Source organism: Cervus elaphus, chromosome X (genome assembly GCF_910594005.1).
Source record: "Cervus elaphus chromosome X, mCerEla1.1, whole genome shotgun sequence".
In the NCBI taxonomy this organism is placed as follows: Eukaryota; Metazoa; Chordata; class Mammalia; order Artiodactyla; family Cervidae; genus Cervus; species Cervus elaphus.
Genome location: NC_057848.1, coordinates 136,968,609 through 136,981,728, shown reverse-complemented (window position 1 = coordinate 136,981,728; position 13,120 = coordinate 136,968,609). Strand labels below are relative to the sequence as shown.

The 13,120-nt window shown below is 40.5% G+C and overlaps 1 protein-coding gene across 6 annotated transcripts in view; it reads right to left on the bottom strand.

Moving 5' to 3' along the window:
• The window catches only part of RPGR (retinitis pigmentosa GTPase regulator), a 74,819-nt gene extending 63,132 nt beyond the window's left edge, over positions 1 to 11,687 (bottom strand). For all 6 annotated transcript variants that reach the window (XM_043896965.1, XM_043896964.1, XM_043896967.1 and 3 more), the window contains exons 1-6: positions 11,502 to 11,687; positions 9,058 to 9,183; positions 8,525 to 8,617; positions 6,334 to 6,396; positions 3,729 to 3,887; positions 2,237 to 2,386 (exon numbers count right to left, since the gene is read on the bottom strand). In XM_043896965.1, the coding sequence (XP_043752900.1) occupies positions 2,237 to 2,386; positions 3,729 to 3,887; positions 6,334 to 6,396; positions 8,525 to 8,617; positions 9,058 to 9,183; positions 11,502 to 11,664 (754 nt within the window). In that variant the 5' untranslated portion in view covers positions 11,665 to 11,687. The remainder of the gene's footprint in view (positions 1 to 2,236; positions 2,387 to 3,728; positions 3,888 to 6,333; positions 6,397 to 8,524; positions 8,618 to 9,057; positions 9,184 to 11,501) is intronic.
• Between the last annotated feature and the right edge of the window lie 1,433 nt (positions 11,688 to 13,120).

Sequence of the window (13,120 nt, the reverse complement as noted above, 5' to 3'; positions counted from 1 at the left end):
TTGTTCATTTCTATGAACTGAAGTGAGTCCTATAGAGCAGGAATTTAAAAACTGTGGTAAACACATAATCTAATCATAAGCTTCTACATCACTCATGCAGAAGAGGTAATACAGCACGTCTTGTTGTATTACTCGCATGTCTCCAAGAGAACCACACCACGACTGACTGCTGACTAACCCCTGGGAATGCGGCCCTTGGGTGTTTTCTTTAAGCTGGTGATAGGTGATTCTGTTACACACACCTGGAGAAATGAATTATGCCAGCTTAGCCAGAAGCTAAGAAAGGGCTGCTTTGCACAAACATCAACACTGATGATGTACACCTGGTTTCACTGTTGAAGGGCCTGAGCTGCAGGTACCATGACGAGTTGCTAGGAGGATGTGCCTACATGACCAGCCACCCACAGAAAAGCCTCAGACCCTGAGAATAGAACAGGGCTTCCCTGGGCAGAGACATCACACACACATCCCTGTAGTTCAGTGCCAAAGAGAAAACACATCTCGTGTGGCCCTGGAAGAGGAAGGACTGGGAAGTGCATATGGGACCTCTCTGAAGGATACGTATCTTTCCTTTGTTGTAATAAATCTTAGCTATGAGTATAACGAGCTGTCGAAGACAGAGCCCTTCTAGCAAATCAAAACCTAGGGAAGTTGTGTGACATCTAACACACAAGGTAGGTGTCACTTAAAACTTGGTCAAATACTGCAAACACAGCCAAACTCATTTTCTAGATTGATTTGCACAAAAGTGAAGTTTTCTGTACCACAACTTTTTCTGAAGTACTCAGCACGGAAGTGCTCAGTAAGTCAGCATGCCTCCCCCTTTCCCCATGCTTCTTGCTTCTCATATGAAAGGAATTTCTAAGTCTAGACAAGTCTCTTTCTACTACTGTCTGTAAATTCCTGCTGCTCCCCACACCTTCAATGGATGAATTGCATGGTATGTGAACTATACACCAATATAGCTACTTTTTTTAAAGGCATAAAACAGAAAACAAAACAAAAAAGTTCAATGTAATGCCTATCAGTTAAAATGATTAATTGCACTTGTTTCTCTAATGGCTAAAGCAGTAGTAAATAAAAATTGATACTGGCAATTTTATTAAGGCCTAAATATAAGACAATGCTTTATTTGTTTTTTCATGTGTTTTTTTTTCTATTTTTTGTTTTGTAAACAAAGTGAGCACAGACTATACCAATCTCAGGAGCCCTAAAGTTGGAAATAAGTTGGTATGTGGTATTGGCCCAAGGAAAACAATTTATCATTCATTCACTTATCTCCTTGTTCAACAAGATTTATTGATCGTCAGTTTCTTCAAGACACAAACTGACACAATAGTGAACAAAACTAGCCAAGTCAGAGTTTGCCTTTTCTTAGGGCAAACTACTACCAAGTCATTGGTAAAGCTGGGGGGCACTAAGATGGGACAATAAGCATTTTCTAAACCTGGATCTGAGGTGCGCAGAATAAGAAATAAATGTATAACTATTTAAGTGACATCTATACTGAGAGTTATAACTACTCTAAGTATAAATACTTAGAAAGATATCTAAGAGGATCCATAAAACTGTTTTCCTAGGGGTTTTTATTGTTAGAAAAACCATCAATAGGATGGAAAACCAAGATCATACTTTTGCTGTTACTGCTAGAGTAGATGGAGGTTGTAATAGAGTCTAGCATTTAAAATATTTTAATTAAGGTAAAGAAGGCTGCCAATGAGTCCAGGAAAAGGAGAAATTGGGGACCCTGAGAAAAGTCCCACTGAAGGAAAGCATATCCCATATTCCTTTTCCATCAAATCTTCAACCCTATTCCTACAATGAAAATCTATGACTTATGTGCTGAAATGATAAAAGCAAATTATCAGGCCAAGATCAGAATACATCAAAGTACAGAACCAAGCAGATCCAGAGAAAAGAGGCTCATGGGTCTTGTTTTTAATGGCAAAGAAATTTGAGAACCAACATTTAGAAGGGTTTTTTATATATGAAATTTATTTTCCTAATAGATCTAATTAATTCATTAAAATCAGTTAACATGTCAGATAGTTTGAAATTATAAACACTCATTATTAAAATGAAGAAACACTGTGACCAGAACAGACCAAAATTATTTCGTCAGGAGTACCATGACGATAGTTCTATAGAAATGTAGAATGTTATGTTATTTTATTATTAATTTAGTAATAACTTAGACATGGGAGATAACATAAGAAATTCAACTGTTCTGTCTTACTTGTTACAAAAGCTGAATGGTAATATCCGCAAGAGATCCAGGAGATAGGTTTTCCAATGGTCACTTGATGTGGGACACATATATTTGTTATATCTTGTAAACCAATTTGCCCTTCGGAATTGTCACCCCACATGAAAAGCTCGCCATCCTCTATAGATAAAACATGAAGAGGAAAAAACATTTTAAGAGGTAGCAGGGATAGCAAGTTATTATATTCCCAACAGAACATTTATTTTTTAATTTAGAAAAAAGATGTATCTTGAAAGAAAAGTACTAAAGACATTTACACCAGGGAACTACTTAACAGTACTATTTCTATTATGAAATGTTTCTATAATGATAAAGGATAGAGAATAACCTAAAGTATATCACTTTAGTCACACCCATATTTCTACCTCAGTAGCAAAGACAGAATATAATAACCTTTCCTTATTCTAAAGTCTCTAAACAGAAGATGGTTCCCTCCTTTCAAGCAGTCTACCTGTAACTGAACTGAATGCCGGCACTGCACATCTCCCAGACAAGCCCCAGGTCAGAAGGACTGGGACTACTCTGCTCTGAGAACACTGTGGGAATGACGCTTTAGAGGAAGAAAAAAATTAAATTTATTTTGCTAACTTTTTCTTGTACAGGTGAAAATACATAATCTAACTTCAGAGATTAGGAGATATATTAGCATACCTAACATCTCAAAACCAGGCTAACTTCTGTGCTTTCTAATAAAGGTTGTGTTGTCAGGGGGAAAAAAAACTAAGAGAAATATTCTGGAAAAGAATGATCAAGACTTATTTACTTGTATCTTTTAATTAAAAGTTTTAAAGTCTGAAGTGTTTCATGATAAAGCAAATAAAAGGAAATATGAAAATAAGAACCAAAAGGAGGAGGTCTAAACGCTAACTGTGTGGGTGAGAGAACTGAAAGGATGCAACTGCAGATCCGACTCTGGCTGTCCTGCCGGCCAGAGCGACAGTGCACCTCACACACCTCTCTGGACTGGAACAGAGAAGTACACGGCAGCTTCTTCAGTGAGACATGTTAATCTCGGCTCCAAATTTTAAAGAAATTTCTCATATGGGCTTTTGATAGGCAGAGCAGAGTGATGCAATGACCATTACAAACTATATTTTAGTAACATATATCCCGCAGATTTCTGGGATATTTCTGACAGCAACTTCACTAAAGCTGAAGTATAACTTTCAGAACATGCAACGAAGGTACCATTTAAGAATATCTAAAGAAACAGATGAAAAAAAAAAAAGAAACAGATGGGTAGTACAGCTTAAAAGTTACTTAACAATTACCTTCTGTATGTATATAAGCATAAACTTGTAATATTTGTCATGATTTTCAGTTCTATTTTAAACGTCTTCTGAAAACACATGGTCAATGAAAGAAAACGAAACAGGACTGCTATCTTCAGTTTACTGATTTTGTATATCCTGGTCTGAAAAAAAGGGCTGTGTCCCAGTTTGAAATGGAAAAAGAGTCTTACCAGTCAGTGCAGCTGAAGAGTTAGACCCAGCAGACAGCTGTTTAATCTTATGCTGGGATGTAAAGAAACTAATTAGATGGAAGGCACTTCTTTCGTCAGTATCACCAAGTCCAAGCTGCCCTTCATTATTTCCTCCAGTAGCATATACTTTGCCTCCTCCTGCACATGGAAAAGAAAACATCAGTATATCACAGTCGTCATCTTTAGGAGACAGTCCAGTGTATACTAGATAGTCTATTACCAGTGAAGAAAAGTTGAAAGCTGGCATTATCCTACAATTTGGTGAACAGCTTCCTTTTGGTGTCAAAAATACAGCAAAACAAGCAAGGCTCTACATTTCTGTGAGATTTTATAAATTATTCTAGGGTTTAAGTAGCAATCGAAATGCAGAACTATTAATTCAGAGCAAAAAAGAGGAAAGTAATTTCCAAATTAGTTTATAATCCAAATCAAACCATTTTAAAAGAGATGTGGTTCATTAATTTTAACTTCCATACCCATTAAGGCTAAGATACAATAGGTAACAAATAAGTATTCAATAAAATGAGGCAAATACAAGAAGAATCTAATTAGAAGTGTGGAAACTCTATGTTGCATAATTGTTTTAATTTTCTATATTTAATTTTCTGCCTTCCTAAACAGGAAGGCAGTCCAGCACTGTGTCTAGGCAAGAGCACACAGGACCAGACTTTCTGGGTGCAAATTCTGGCTTGCCACTTATCAGCTGTGTAACTTTGGGCAAGCTATCCTTAACGTCTCAGTGTCTCATTTTCCTCATCTGTAAAATAAGATAATGATAGTGTCTACTTCATAGAGGTGTTATGAAGACTAAATGAATTAACATTTATGAAATTCTTAGAATAGAATCTGGGACACTATAAGCACTGCATAAATGCTAGTAATTTTCTTAATCACATAGTGTATCATTCCTAGATAATAAACACTGCCAGTAAGCTCTAAAGTAATGAAACGTAAAGATATACATATTAAAATGACTTGTATCTGTCATAAAAATGCACATGGCAGTAAAGCCTCACTAAATTATAGGGGAAACTGAGCACAAAACCATTCTGTATCAGTAAAAATTTTAAATTAGATATTATGTTAGAAAGAAATGACACCTAATTGAGGAAACAAGACTAGCTTTCAAACGGAAGAGGTTCGAAGGCCACAGGAAATTGAACCACACAATTTAAAACATATGGAGCATATCAGAGTTGGTGGAATGCTGAAGCAGTTCAGAGAATGACACAAGGAAAAAGTTGAATAGTCACAAAAAGCTCTATGGAAGAAGGAAGACTTACACTGGATCTTAAAAAGACAAAAATCTGAATAAGAGAAAGAGAAAAGACACTTTAGCAAAGGGAAAGTATTGAGTGAGGGCAGAGAGGTGAGGTGGGGGCTGAAGCAGTGAGAAGAGCCTGAAGACAGAAGCAGCTGTGTGTGCGGGATGGAGGTGGGAAAGACTGCTGGGTGGTCAGGGCCTGGATATCTAATTGCTCCAGCAGGATTTATTGGAAACTACCTTTCCTCATGGAATTGCCTTGGCACCTTTGTCAAATATTACTTGGGCATAAACATGTGGTTTTATATCTGGACTCTACTCCGTTAATCTTTGTCTATCTACTTACTAAGAGCACACTGTCTTGATCATTGTAGCTTTGTGTGTGTGTTAGTCACTCAGTCGTGTGTGACTAAGACCCCATGGACTGTAGCCCATCAGGCTCCACTGTCCATAGAATTCTCCAGGCAAGAATACTGGAGTGGGCTGCCATGCCCTTCTCCAGGGGATCTTCCCAACCCAGGGACTGAACCCGGGTCTCCCACACTGCAGGTAGATTCCTTACCCTCTGAGCCACCAGGGAAGCCCCACTGTAGCTTTACAGTAGGTCTTAAAATCAGGTAGTCCTCCATTCTGATCTTTTCAAAACTGTTTTGGCTATTCGAGGTCCTTGGCTTTTCCATATAAACTTTAGAATAACCTTGTGAATTTCTACACACACACACTCATACACACACACGGCCTGTTTGGATTTTGATTGGAACTGTGCTAACTCACATCAAAAGCCTTTTAGGAAGGGCTTCCACTCACCCTCTGAAAAGAAGAAGAAAGAGCAAGATAAGGAGCATGCGGCCCCTGAAGGTGTGCACACACATAAGGAGATGCTGTACCTTGACATCATCCAAGAAAAGAAGCTTTTTCTTCATCCACTTAACATTTATCTGCATATTTTCATAGGCAAACAAGTGTACTGTCCATTTCCATTTTTTAAAAATCCTAATCTTACTGTTACCAAGGTACCATTTCTATTAATTTTACAAAGTCACAAATGTTACTGGAGTGAGACCTCGGTCCTCAGACTGGACAAGAAGTCAAACAGATTGAATGAAGTGAAGTGAAAGTTGCTCAGTTGCATCCGACTCTTTGTGACCCCATGGACTATACAGCCCATGGAATTCTCCAGAGCAGAATACTGGAGTGGGTAGCCCTTCCCTTCTCCAGGGGATCTTCCCAACCCAGGGATCGAACCCAGATCTCCTGCATTGCAGTCGAGATTCTTTACCAGCTGAGTCACCAGGGAAGCCCAGAGATTGAATACTATACCCGTTAAAACCAGGGTGTGGTTCCTTCCGCAAGCAACAAATTTCACTTTTTCCGGTTTTAAAGCTAAAAATATAAAAATATGACAAGTAAGATATTTTATGATTATATGGAAATGATAAATAATCCAGGTCAAATGATGACCAAGTTGTAGAACAGATTTAAACCCAGGCCTGTCTGACTTCTAAGTTGATTTTCATAACTAATAAATCAAAAGTTTCTGGAGATAGTTGTGCATCATAATAACCAATGATGTTCTGAAAAAAAAAAAATACAGATAGCTTAGCCTGACCCCTGGAGAATCTGAGTTAGTAGGTCTAAGGTAAGACCTAGGCATCTATATATTATTTAAAACTCCACAAGTAATTAGTATGTGCTGAGATCCACTGCATTGTTATGCTGCCTTTTCTCCAACCTGATCTATTGCCTAATCTGGCATTACCATCATCAAGTTTACTTTCTACCTCACACAACAAAACACTAAGTTAACATTCATAGGCATTTGTTATTGTTTAGTCATACAACTACAGTAAAGTTCTTCATTCATTCATTTACATATCAAAAACATTTACAGAACATCTCCTAAGTGCTCAGCATAGGGGCTGCAAATATCACTAAGACAGAGTCCCTGGCTCAAAGATCTCATAGTCTAGACAATCTTGTTAGCTTGTCTATTAGATATATTGGACTTCCCTAGTGGCTCAGATGGTAAAAAATCTGCCTGCAATGCAGGAGACCCAGGTTCAATCCCTGGTCAGGAAGATCCCCTGGAGAAGAAAATGGCAACTCACTCCAGTAATCTTGCCTGGAGAATGCCATGGACAGAAGAGCCTGGTGGGCTACAGTCCATGTGGTCTCAAAGAGTTGGACACAACTGAGCGACTAACATGTTCTTTACGTGTTAGTCTCAGATTTTTTACCATCTGAGCCACTAGGGAAGTCCAATATATCTAATAGACAAGCTAATAAGATTGTCTAGACTATGAGATCTTTGAGCCAGGGACTCTGTCTTAGTGCTATTTGCAGCCCCTATGCTGAGCACTTAGGAGATGTTCTGTAAATGTTTTTGATATGTAAATGAATGAATGAAGAACTTTACCGTAGTTGTATGACTAAACAACAATAACAAATGCCTATGAATCCACTTTCATCAGATTTTGAACAGTAAGCATAGTGGGCACTGTAAATAAACCCAAGGGTTTAGTAGCTTGTGCTCAATAAATATTTTTTGACTTAGTGGAATACTTTAAAAGTTCCACAACAATATCTACAAATAGCATGTGTGAGTATGTGTGTGTTCGTCACCCAGTCGTGTCCGACTCTTTGCAACCCCACAGAACCCACCAGGCTCCTCTGTCCATGGAATTCTCCAGGCAGGAATACTGGAATGGGTTGCCATTCCCTTCTCCAGGGGATCTTCCTGACCCAGGGATTGAACCTGGGTCTCCTGAATTACAGGCAGATTCTTTACTGTCTAAGCTACCACGGAAGCATGGATATGATAAATTACACTGAAATTCTGAGCTCAAATAAAAAATCTGGCTACAAAGATAAAGAATCCTGCTCCTGTCAAGGAGTCTCTATCACCATTCAAGTATAGCTGACGTTCATGGGTTAAACCAGACAGAAGCTTTTGCACATAATGGCAAGAAAGCTTTGTAAAGGTATTATATTTTCTGGGACAATCCAGATTTGAAACATTTTGTCCTGTTGTTCTTGTAAGAACACTAGTACTAATCAACTCCTAAGTCTGATGTTTTCTTCAGCACATCTGCTAACTACATACAGCAGGGTAAAGTGTGTTTTATAAAAACCTGCAACTACATAGAACCATGATGTTCACAACTCGTAACAAGTGACACAGAACTCAAAATTGTTTGTTCTCTGTATATACAATAAGAGTAATATTTAAGTAGGTTTACAAAACAGGCAAAAAAAAAAAATAATGTTCAAGTACACAGTACTAAGGAATCATTATTCCCTTTGTGGTCTCTGGGTTTAAAATCAATGCAATTTTTAAATCCTAACATATAAAAGTAGTTCTGAATATCACATGAAAAATAAAGTTAAATGCCAATAATATTCAAGTAAATCTCAGTGAACAAAGAACTAAAGGCTTTATTGTTTATACTAAAGAATTACACAATCAATAGAAAAGTACTTTTAAAGTGATAAAGAAGAAAAGACCCCAAACCTTTGATACATGTTGGCTTGTTAACAGTTGCTTTTGATCCTAATCCTAACTGTCCCCAGTTGTTACTGCCAAACATGAAAAGCTTATTATTTCCTGGTGGGAAAGAAACAGAAATAATAAACTGAAGCATTTTCAACATAATGTGAGATGAAGTCATTAGAAAACAACAAAAAAGCTGTACTTAAACAATGTTATCGGTTTTACAGGTTAACTTGCCCATCTACCTATAGCTATATTCTGTTAGTTGTGAAGAGTTTCTAAGATTATACAGTAACAGTTTTTTGATGTTGTGAATATATTCAAATAGATTTATTCTAAGAAAGCAATACGCAAAGAAAATCACATGTCAGTATACTAAGGGAACTTAAAAGTCTTCCCTGATAAATCAATTTGTCAAAAATTCTCTGGCAAAGTAAAAAAACAAAAAACAAAAATTCACTTTCTATATATCTTCAACATGTTTCAAACAACATATCTACAATACTTAGGATTCTCTAAGTATTACTATCTTCATTTAAGATTTTAACACCTACCTGTAATAATAGCAGTATGTTCATCTCCACATGAAAGAGACATAGGTATATCATTTTTAAACCAAAATTTGCTGGGAATATTTCCAGCAAATCTGGTTTTTCCAAATGTAAACACAGCACCCGAATCTGCAAATAAATGAGACAAATATATGAGAGTTTTGATTTCACAAGTTTATGTTGCCCGTTAACTAAAATACTTTTCCAGTACTTTATCTGCTCCACACGGCCTACACCCTCCTTCTTCCAACTTAACTGTTTTACTCCCCAGACTTCATTCTAGTTTTATTTATAAGATCTAATAAATCAAGTAAATATTATCTGTTTACTGGTGTAAAGTAAGACATATACTGTCACAATGACTAAGAGTCCTGCTGCCACAAGGTGGACCATCTACTCCTTGGAAATAAGCTGATACCCTCAATCCCCCACTCACACTGGTGAACGTCGAACAGTCTAGCCTCTGACTGAAGGCTTTTCTCCACACACAGAAATAGGACAGCATTGAGTTTCATCAGTAACATTGTGAGGATGCAGGATGTTGAGATTTGGACATTCTTAAATGAAGTCATTAAATACTACCTGATAAGAGGAGTATTCACAAACTGGTTTACTCCAGTATACTATTTTGGAGAGAGACCAAAAACTTCTATGAGATCCCAAAGGTATTAATATCTAAACACACACACACTATATGGGGAGAGAGACCAAAAACTTCTATGAGATCCTAAAGGTATTAATATCTAAACACACACACACCATCTAAACACACACACACACACACACACACACACACACACACACACACGCGAGACCAGATTCCGCTTTTGAGGAAACCTCAAGGAGGATGACTACACACAAAGAAACTAAACAGGTATCAGAAAGAAAGACATAACAAACCTAAGTATTAATAATAAATACTAATGCTCAAGAGACTTGCCACTGTGGAAAAACCTTTTGAGAACTGTGAGGTGTGTGAGTTCAAACCGATAATGATTTAGGAGGCCAGGTTCTAGAACAGGCTCTGACTTTTTAATAAAAGGAATAATTACAACTGTTTTGTCCTGCTCTGGCTCCCCAAGAAGCCTTCACCCGGTTACCCTCCCCCCAAGCCAGGGGGCCAGTGGCTCTGTGCTGGCCTGGCGGCATCTTCTGTCGATTGATACTGTCATTTTGTTTAGTTTCTTGTATGTCTCACTAGCTTGTGAACTCGAGGCAGGAACTGAATCACGTTTGAACCCAAGAGCCTGGCAGAAATGCAACGATTCTGCTCTAGTGTTTTTTTTTTTCAAACTGTTGCTCCTGACCCATACAAGTGAAAGTCGCTCAGTGGTGTCCATTTGCCGACCCTATGGACTATACAGTCCATGGAATTCTCCAAACCAGAACACTGGAGTGGGTAGCCTTTCCCTTCTCCAGGGGATCTTCCCAACCCAAGAATCGAACCCAGGTCTCCTGCATTGGGGGCAGATTCTTTACCAGCTGAGCCACAAGGGAGGCCCAAGAATACTAGAGTGGGTAGCCTAGCCTTTAGCCAGACCTTCCTGACCCCAGGAATCGAACCGGAGTTTCCTAAATTGCGGGCGGATTCTTTACCAACCGAGTTATAAGGAGTGGGTCAGCAAATCAACTTAGTGGGTCATCTATAAAACTCCTAGAGGAGAACATAGGCAAAACACTCTCCGACATAAATCACAGCAAGATCCTCTATGACCCACCTCCCAGAATACTGGAAATAAAAGCAAAACTAAACAAATGGGACCTAATGAAACTTAAAAGCTTTTGCACAACAAAGGAAACTATAAGTAAGGTGAAAAGACAGCCCTCAGATTGGGAGAAAATAATAGCAAATAATGACCATTTTTAAAAAGTAAAGTATTACAGGAAAGATCTGAGCACATCCCAAGTGGCTAAAATAAGTATTGCTTCATGAAACGTCTATTTCTGTTACACAGAATGTACGTGGTACTCGGTCACAATGCCAAAGGTTATTCCTGAAGCTCAGGGGTAAAGTCTCCTAAAAACCACTCGCTAATGGCTCCCTCCTTTCTCCAATTTGTTTCCCCATCCTTTTACCGCACGTCCCCCGGTTAGCCAGTCTTTACTGCGTTCAATACACAACCGGGTTCTGAGAATCTCAAAGGAAGTACTTTGGGAAGATCATAGGGAGGTGAAAACTGCCCCTGCCTTCGAGAAACTATCTAAAACTTACTTTAAAAGAATTAGAAGAAAGACCGGCACCCCCTTCCCCCGTAGTCTCCCTCCTCTCCCTCCTTTCTTTCCCCTCTCAGTCAAGCGCAAGGGCGCGGCCAGACTCCGACCATAGTCGGGTGGCCGCGGCCCAGGCCTGTCCCCCGACGGGGCCGGCCCAGAGGCGGGGCCTGGCCGTCCGCCAGCCCGCTGACCCTCCCTCCCGGCCCGCCGCCACCGCCGCGGGCGCCACTCACCGGGCACCATCTCATCGGGTTCCCCCATGGTAATGGCGCTATGGAAAGCCTGCTCCTCGGCCAGAAAGTCGGCGGGGTCGACTCGGCTGGGCCTAAGGCAGTGCCTCAGCTCCCAAGCGGGCGCCGGGAGCCCCTTGGGCCCCCATAGCGACACTCCGCGCATCCGCGACGCCAGTGTTCCCGGAAGTCAACAAACGGCCGCTAGGGGCAACGGGGGCGGAGCGTTATGGCGCGAGGCAGCGTGGGCGCTGGGGGGAGGGAAGTGGAAGGTGGGCAGCCAGCGCGGCGCAGGCGCAGACTCAGCGGACGGTTAAGGTAGAGGCCGCGCGCCCTCTGGTGGCCGGAGCGGAGGTGTGGTCGCGCCGCGCGATAATCCCGGCCCGCGTCTGGATGGTGACCAACGTCACAAATGTCACACCCCGTCTCAAGCTACGTGACACAGGCAAATGTCAACATACAGCTGTGTTAATACTAGTACCTGTGACCATGTATAACTAAATGAGATAGGCGCTCTGCCCAACATCCTAAATCATATTTGTATCCCCATCGTCTAACCCCAAACCTGGTATATACTAGATGCTCATTAAATACGTATTAGATGAATGAGTCCTACTACAGCCCTGCAAGTTGGCTAATGTTACCCGTTTAGAGATGTGAGGATTATACGGTGGGAGAACTCGGGTCCAGTTTACCTAGTCCTGCTGGTAATCTGAACACTTCCTCCTCCACTACCACCACCCCCCCACCACACACACAGAAGGCTGAGGTTTCCTGAAATCTACAACTGACTTGAACTTGCACAAAGAGATTCACCCACACTAGAACACACACAGTCCTAGTATTAGCCAGATATGTCAACATTTTTCTCCAGTTTCTCCTGTGAAGGAGAAATGTTGCCAGTCGTATTAACAAAGGATGGCCATCAAGCCATCAGGCACTTACCAGAGCCTCCAGTGGTGAACCCTGAGGGAATTTAGGATGGAGACGAAGGACCTACCCAGAGCTAAGCCCCGCCCCTCACTGCAGCCACCCACAAAGGTGCGCCCTGAGGGGCCTCAGCATGGGGAAGAACAGGATATCAAAGGAATGATTTCCCTGAGCACAGACTCCTGCATCTCCCCAAACACAGAAGAGAGCTAAATTCGTAAACTTGGGTTTCCCAGGTTGGCTCTAGAGGTAAAGAATCCACCTGCCAATGTGAAGGTTCGATCCCTGGGTTGGGAAGATCCCCTGGAGGAGGAAATGGCAACCTGCTCCAGCATTCTTGCCTGGAGAATCCCATGAACAGAGGAGCCTGGTGTGTTACAGTCCATGGAGCTGCAGAGAATCAGACATGACTGAGGGATTAAACACACACACATTAATTTGAGCTATCTAACAGTAAACTTTTGACTATCTGGTTTTTGTTATAAAACTCCTATATAATCCTGGCTCCTCCCTTACCTCTTTGGAACAGTCCTTCAGAGCTGAGAGGCTGTCTCCTGGGCTTAAGTCCTCAGGTTCATCCACCAAATAAAGCCTAATTCTCAACTTTTAGACATGAGCTCTAAAATCAGACAAAGTTGGATTCAAGGATCCTGGACTTTCTATGTGTACTAGTAGAGTACCGACTTTCTCAG